Source organism: Typopeltis vanoorti, chromosome 5, assembly GCF_054136105.1.
Source record: "Typopeltis vanoorti isolate ZY-2024b chromosome 5, IOZ_Tvanoo_1.0, whole genome shotgun sequence".
NCBI lineage: Eukaryota > Metazoa > Arthropoda > Arachnida > Uropygi > Thelyphonidae > Typopeltis > Typopeltis vanoorti.
In genome coordinates, this window is record NC_143553.1 from 162,011,706 (window position 1) to 162,020,462 (window position 8,757).

At 34.4% G+C, this 8,757-nt stretch overlaps 1 protein-coding gene across 2 annotated transcripts in view; it reads left to right on the forward strand.

Moving 5' to 3' along the window:
- Window positions 1–7,959, forward strand: part of LOC150107013 (DDB1- and CUL4-associated factor 8-like) — a 263,903-nt gene extending 255,944 nt beyond the window's left edge. For both annotated transcript variants that reach the window (XM_090393388.1, XM_090393389.1), the window contains exon 12: window positions 6,547–7,959. In XM_090393388.1, coding sequence (XP_090249514.1) covers window positions 6,547–6,657 — 111 coding nt within the window. In that variant the 3' untranslated portion in view covers window positions 6,658–7,959. The remainder of the gene's footprint in view (window positions 1–6,546) is intronic.
- The last annotated feature ends 798 nt before the right edge of the window (window positions 7,960–8,757 follow it).

An 8,757-nucleotide genomic window follows, 5' to 3' on the forward strand; every position in this document is an offset into this window, starting at 1 on the left:
GTTAGCACTGTGGAAGGCACCTGCTATTTCTACTGAGCTACACAGGTGCTATATATACATATAACACAGAACAGGTGTTAATTGACTGTTTGTTACTGGTAAGACTTCCGTTCAAGAGTAAGCTATTAGTAGTTAAGTTTTTTGGGGAGTCAAAAGTTATATGTGGATTTTCAAACAACATGGGAGGTCTATGTCCCTAACTCCCATGTTGTTTAAAGGTCAACTGTAATATATAAAACTGATAAAAATAGAAAACAAAAATCCCTAGCCTACTCATGGTACAAAATATTATTATTATTATTATACAAACACCTCTTGGAGTCGAGACTCATCACGGGAGGGAATAGTAAGATGCATTCTAAGAGATAATGTTTATCATACCTCATCTTAAATTGGTTCAATGTTTGCACACTCACCATCTTATTCAATAAATTCCACTCTCTGCAAAAAAAGTCATGCCACACACTCTTATGCACCACACCTTTACAACTTCCAAGAATGACCTCTTGTCTCTATCCCCTTCCCTCCTTCAACTCTTTGAAAAATATTCTTGGTGTCTATTTTATAAGCACCCCTCAGCAATTTATGTCTCAATCATATCGCCTCTCTTCCACCTGTTGACTGGTGTCTGTAATTTACATTCTCTCAACCTGTCTTCATAGTCAGTATTCCACAATCCTGATATTGCTTTTGTTATTTCGCCTCTGAACTTTTTCCACAGCTTGCTTCTCACCTAGGAACACAGGTGACCAAATCGATGTGCAGTAGTCCAGGTGTGGTCTAATCAAAGCCTTGTACAGTGGAATGACCACATCTTTATCTCTACTTGTCAATGTTCTTCTTAGTATACTAGCATTTCTTTGTGCTGTTTTTATTATTTTTGCAGTATGTCCCTTGAACTTCAATTTTTTATCCACCAGTATCTCAAGATCACATGCTTCCTCCACCTCCTGTAATGCATTGTCTCCAATATGATAGGCAGCATTACTTTTTTGAGATCCAAAATGCAAAACCCTACATTTACTGGTGTTAAATTGACATCCCCACTTGTCTGCTCATGTAGCCACTTTATTCAAATCTCTCTGAAGCACAGTGCATCTGCATCATTCCTAATAAGTTTTCCCAGCTTAGCATCATCCACAAACAGCTGAATATCAGCTTGCAGACCACTCACAATATCATTAAGAAACAAATTGAACAGCAGTAACAGTAACCCTCCTCCTGAGAGATGTGGCACATCTATACACAACTGATTTTCCAATCCCATTTGCCTTAACTTATATACCAGGTTTATTATGTGGTAGCCTGTTAAATGCCTTTGTAAAATCTTGAAGTATCACTGTGTATGAATCACCCCTATCCAGAATGGTAGTCACCTATATTCCTAACCAATCTTTCCAAGATCTTAACAACCACTCCAGAAATGCAAACTAGTCTGTAATTTGAAACATTGTTTTGCTTCCTCAACAATTAGAGATTGTTGAGGACACTAGACTCATTAAATAACCGAGTTAACAGAAGTGTCAGTTCCTTAGTGCATTCTTTCATAACACGTGATGAAATTCCATCTAGTCCAGTAGCCTTATTCACATCAATATGACTTGAGCAATCATAGACTTCTACCTCATTCACCTTCAAGGAACTAGGTTGAAGTATTGATTCCTCAACTTCCTTTTTCCTTAGAACAGTATCATTACCATCAATATGAAAAACCTTAGCAAAATGATAACTGAACAACTCCATAATAACTTCTTTCTTGGTCACTTTTGTGCCATCTCTATCTCTAGCAGAATTATCTTCCCATAATCATTCTTTCTTTTGCTAGCTGCATAACAGAAAAATTCTGTGGGATTTTTCTTAACTTGTTTTGCTAGTCTCCTCTCGTACTCTAATTTCACCTTTCTTGTCACTTGTCACTCTTCTTGCCTGACTTTATAGATTTCATGAAACTGTTCACATCTTCGAAGTTTATATTTTCTCCATAATCTTCTCTTCTGCAATTCCTGCTTAATTTCCAATTCATCTATTTAACGCCTATTTTGTTAATCCTTTTTGACATAGGCACACAGTCTGTTATTGCCCTCATCAAATACTTTTTAACTATGGAAAAGAAATTTTAAGCAAAAGAACATGAGAACTTTTTAAACATTCTCATTTTCTTTTCCTTCAAGTTCTTTTTCCCATAGAACTCCTTCAAGTTGTTTTCAGAGTTTTCCATAATCTCCTGCCCTATAGTTCCACACGTGCCCTTTTACTTTGCATGCTTTCACACCTCCCAGGTCAGGACTACATGATCACTGTCACCAACTGGTGGCAATGCTGATATGTTGTTAACAATTATGTTATCCAATGTTATCACTAAATCCACTACATTTTGTCCACGGGTTCCTTTCAGCACTGACTGTATGAGATAGTGATCCCTTAAGAATTCAAGAAAATCTTGTTCCTTTCTCCCATAAGCTATTTCTTCTTCCCAATTTATATTTTGAAAATTGAAATCCCCCATTAATATAACACTTTTTTTACTAGCTAAACTAACTTGCCTATACATTTCTTTCTCATCTCATTCATTATTTCCAGGTCTGTAACACACCCCAACTAAATACCTCTCTCTAGTAACACTTATTTCACACGCACACTTTTAAAATCACTCTCATTTTTACCCCCTACTTCCACAGACCTACATGGACACAACTCAATTGCTATCAGTAATATACCCCCCTCCCTCCTTTTTTTATAATTTCTGTCTTTAAAAATACTATATCCATCAACTTCAATGCCAGTCAAGATATTATTTCTGGTCAACCACATTTCCGATATTCCTATTATCTGAGGCTGGACTGTAATAACCAGTGCTATAAACTCTTCTGAATTATTCCTTATACTTCTCGCATTGGTATATAAACAGAGGAGGGTATTTTTAAGCTTTGCCCTTGACTCTTCATTTTCCCCTGCCTCTCTGTACTGTTATTTATGACAGCGATACTCATTCCTTCCCATTCTAATAACTCTCATTTCCCTGATCTAATACCCACATATTTTCATTAAATAGTAACTTCTGTAAACATTTACCCCATACTCATTTAAATGCAGACCATCAGCAGCATATAATTCCTTTCTCCCATCAAACTCCTCCCATATATCCACATATCCCACCCCTCTTTTCCTACACATCCTAGCTACCATTTCATTCATCATCAATGCCCTTCTTCTCAGTTCTCAACTATCATATCTGGGCAGCACACTGACTATCCTAACACCCTTACTCTTAATTTTAACAGTCTCCAATATCTCCCTCAAATCCTTTTCCACACAATTTACACTGCTTCCCAAATCATTCGTCCCAACCATTAAAATCATTTCACCTACCCTCTCACCTCTCTTTATAGCTCTAGTCACACACTCTAATGTAGCTCCCAGCCAACATTCTTTAAAGATATCTCCAGTTTTTACTCTGTGAATCATCGAATTCCCTAGTATTATTTTCTTAACTTTTCCCTCCACCTTTTTCACCCCTCTGCCCATTCCTATCAAATTCATTCTTTCCATTTCAATTCCCAAGGATCTCTTATCCAACCCCTCAATCTCAATCTATGTTGTCTGCAGTGAGCTCCAGAGCATCCCAAATCTATCTAAAATTTCTGCACTTCTGCTTTTCATTCATCCCAGAATCATTCTTCACTTTTATGCACATTTTGCCTTATGTTTTCATGTATCATCTCTTCAATAAGTTTACATTTTTCACATATATACAAATCCTCCTTAACCTCATACCACTTTTTTTTTTTAAAGCATAAGGCATACATCAAACAAACATAAGGTCTAACATTATTTTTGAACAACATATCCTTAAGTATTGGTGAACAGGAAAAAAGATGTACTGTCAGTTATTCCATTAATCAAATTTTGCACACATCCACTAAAGTCCTTAGAATTGCCTGATGTTGTCTCAGTACTCATTTGCACGATCAATCTGATTTCTTCTCGTTTGTTGTTGCTCATACATTTGACTTTGCATATTTAAAACAGTGGATTAAGTTTCTTTGATGCTACCACCATCTAAAATAGCATCCCTCAATTTGGAGGTCCTCTTCTGTTTTCTATTAGTTTCCCTTTTTTTATTACCTTCCATTCCTCCCTTCCAGTTAGAACTGCACTTGTTCTCGTGCAAGTTTCCCTTGCAAGGCACCAAGGGAAGGCCCGATAGTGTTGGCCTGGCAGCAGTGGATTCTTCGGTGTAATCCCTCGCTGCAGATCTGCCAAAGGAATCGATACTAGAATCCGTGACTGGTCATGTATTAATAATTTTCCCCTACATGTGCATAACAAGATCCTTTAGAAATATCCTTTGACAATAAGGCCTTTATAACTTCTTTCAACTTTGAGGAATCCACCTGATATCTCTACCACAAACATAGAATTCTCCACAACCTCAGCATCCAGCAGACGACAAAGTAGCAAGTCACATTGCTGGCATATTCTTCAGTATGTCATGAGTCCATTTCATTCATGTGTGCTGAAATTTGATCACGCTCCTCCATATTTCTAGCAAGGCAGCAGGTGACAAAGTAGTATCTTCTTCAACATGTGGTGATTCCAATTCATCCACTTGCAATGAAATTTGATCCTCCTTTAGGGCATTGGCAATTAATGCCGATGACTTGTGCAAGGCTGTTCACCTTAAGTGTCTCAGCAATTTTCAAAAGTTCAGGCAAATGATCATTAGATACATTAACTTCACCACTATACATAAAATCTACAACCACTTTCAAATCCACATATCCTATATATTCATAATTACAATAAGATGCTTACATGGATTTTCCACAAATAAAGTTTGAAACAAGGGACCATATGCTGCAAGCACTATTTTATGACCTTTTAAACTTAATCCTTCACATGCTAAAGTTACATTAATAAGCGATTCATTAGAAAGCAAGCACTTATAAACATTGGACATAGTGGCCTGATGATCATTCCACTTTAAAAGCAACTTTGTCTCCATTTTCATACCTTCTCATAAAAATATAGTATAAGTTTGCAAATAACCTTTTGTGCATGGGGGCAACATAAAAACAATCTTCATGCTTTACTTATTTTTATATTCTCTTTTTCTAGAGCATGTCCATTTATACATCCTTAAAAAACATTCATCTTTCTGTTATGTCAATTTTGACAGTTGCTTTCATTAACACTTCCAACACACTCTGACCATTTTTCTTTATCACTCACAAATCTCGCATTTGACTGCACGCATATGCTACATCTCTTGAAATCCCTCATTTTGAATTCCCTGAGCAGTGGTGTCTTATCTGCCATTGTTCTGGTTTATTTTACTGCCATTAGCTACACTATACACATATATAAAAATAAGCTTATGTATTAATAGTGCATACTACTGTTTCAGAAACATCTTCAGATAGCAAGTGAACAAATGAAGTATTACTATTCACTGAACTGAATAGTAATACTGCATTTAAAAATAGATTTAATTTAAGCCCATTCACATGTGTTGCCAGTTGCACCACCTAGTTTGATTTGCCCGAGTCAGAACTGCACATAAGAGAAAGTAGCAGAGTGCAATGTGAATCAAATAATTATAATATCCTAACAGTAGTATACCATTAAAAATAAAATAATGACATTAATAAGTAGCATCACCCATTATATTTTGAAGATTAGCATAAATCATGACAGTTCAGGTTTGTTGTTTTGTAGTGTGCTCTCAGGTTTCCATAACAAAAGGCCTGTCAAACTTAAAATGCTCCTTACCTAGCACCATGCTTTGGTTCCAGTAGAAATGCTGTGTAGAAGTGTGCTCCAGATTTTCTTCTACAAAATATATATTGTAATCTTTGAGTTCTTGGATCTGCACTTTTCTGACTATGGTCAGATATTTTTCATGTTTTTTCCTCTCCTCATCTTAATCCTTGCTTGAGGAAAAAACATAATAATTTTCATGCTGGCTTAAAGATTGTACAGGTTGAATTTGCATAAAATCTTATTTATAAAATCAGTACTTGCTGAAAGCTTTAATTCTTTTGGTTTTTGAGAGAATACAGATAAATAGAATCAGATTCTTGAAATGATGCCACCATAATACTGATGTAATTCTCTATTGTGTAGGATATAGGAGAGCACCAGGTCCTCAGGTGCTCATAATATTTTTTATTGGTGCCATAATAATAGGATATCATATAATAACAATTTATGGTGTTTCTGAGAAGTAAAAAGGATATTGTTGTACATCTTAGACCTGAAATATAAGACCAACAATATCAGACTCAATAAATAATAGATTAATTTGGAAAAAAAATTGTTTAAGAAGTTAGTGTAGTAATATAATCATAATTATGTAATACTATCATAGTATCCTGTACACCCACTGAGGGTACCTATCAGGAATTGACAATGATAATGTTGCTCTTATAACTGCATGATTTTGTAAATGATTTTAAATATTGAAAATAAATTTTTAAGGGAAAATATTTAAGATGTACTCTATTTCATTGAAGTTCATTCACCTATATGTATTTTACCTTGAAGGTTGAAATGGAAGGACAAGATATTGGTGATAGTAGTTCTAGTGACAGTGATTCTGACAATCATGAAGATGATGGAGAAATGCAGCATGCTATTCAGTGCACACAGTCTTGAAGCTCAGCTATAGGATATGGAACTGAAGTCCATAGCATTTATGCACAGTTCTGTCTTCTGTGGTAAAGTTTCACAAAAAATATTAACTTAGTGACTAAAAGATTTTGGTGAAGTGAAGCAATAGAAACTTTCACAGTAACCAACATCATGGTTTATCTGCTCTAGGGAGAGCATTTGTAGACAGTGTACAGAATTTAGAGAGCATGTAATAATAAAATATTCCGTATACATCAACTGGTCATGTAATGTCAGTTAAAGCTACTTCTATAATGCAGACAGTGTTGTTACAGCTGATCATGAGAATGAGTATGAAATGCATTAAAACTAGTGGTTGTCTTTTTATGCCTTAGAGCATATATCTGATATTTAACTGTGCAATTTATAATTATTTAATTTGATGCAATGATATGCTGTGCTACTAGTTTTTATTCCTGTTTTATTGAAGTGCTGGCTATTTTCACTTCTATCCTTTGGCAATTTTGTGTGATTTAAGTATATGGCAAAAATTACTTGCATGTTTAAAGATGAATTTTGTATGCATTATTGCCATATCTTATTTGCTTTGGCACTCTTTAAGCTGTTATTTTTCTACCAAAGATATTTGAAGATAGTTCTAATTTTGGCATATTGACCATAGCATACAAAATTATATTTGTTTTTGTGCCTTCTTTTATAATGAACTTCTTCTGTAATGCTGGAGTTTATTCAAAGTAATCTGTAATACAACCTTAAAGATTGTTTTAGTTATTGATGTTAATGGTAAAATTCATGTCAACAAATAATTTGATTTAATTTTTGATTTTAAATGAAATGTGTACATTTTTAACAGTTGTTGTGTACAAAATATGGTTGATATCCAAAGTAAAAGTTTGTAATTTGTACAAAAAAAAAATTAATATATTTTAGTTTCTGCATCAGTTATTTTTTCTTATTGATCTCCAGTCATGTTCATTGAACTAGTGATTAAAGTAGTACTTTAATCACTGTCTTTTTGTCTCTTAACTGCCCAATATAGTGACTGAAATTTAGTAATATCCATCTTCCCAGTTTATCATTAATATTTTTCAAATTGAATGTCTGAAATCCATAAACCCACTCACTCTGAACTTGTTTTGCTCAGGATGGACACCCCATTCCTTTGTATATTTGCATTGTTAACAGATCATATACTATAAAGTGTTACTTGAAATACAGGGTGATTCATAATTCCTATCTAATAATGTATTATTAATATATGTAACCTGTACAAGCTGAAAACAGGTCACGAATAGTTTGCTGACAAATAAAGAAATATTAAAACAATGTATGGCTGTAAATCTTTATTTTTTTTTTCACTTATCCAATTTGCAAAAATGCACTGAATTAGTATCACAGTGTGATGCAAATAAAGTACATCTGAATGTTCTTCATAGTAACTGGTTCTCAGTGTTGTAATCAAAAGTATTGGATGATGCTGTTATTTTTAGATTATGTTATTGTTATATAACAGTAGTGTCTATTATTATTACATGACACCTTCAAGGAGTCCAAGGATTCACTGTGGGAGGGCACTCTGCTCTACTCTGCTACACACATTTCATCATCTCCCTTACTACTAACCTGTTATTATGCCAGCAGGAAGTAGAATTAGTGTGAAATGATAATATAATTCTAATTTTCATTGAATCAGTCATCGTACTTGAATACTCAACAAAACTTAGATATGATCTTAGTGATAATCAACCATATCTCTCCTAGAGAACCTTGCATATGAATATTCTGCTCAGTGATAACTCATTGGACTGATTTAAAGGTTAGAAATTTATTAGGTAAGCAAGTGATATCAAATTATTATTATTATTATTACGATTATTATTTTTTTTTTCAAATTTTGATAAATTCAAGTCTCTCTAGATAGGTATGGATCTGGTTGGAAAGACCTAGGTTCAAATCTTATATAGGACACAAATAAGTTCTATAAGATCTTTTCATCTGAAGGCGAGTTAGCCAGTCATATATGGGGTAACTTGGATTTTGCATCCTACCAAACAGACACTCGCCACAAGAACATACACAGTTTACATACATAATACACTACCTCATAGCCTTAGTAGCGTTGGA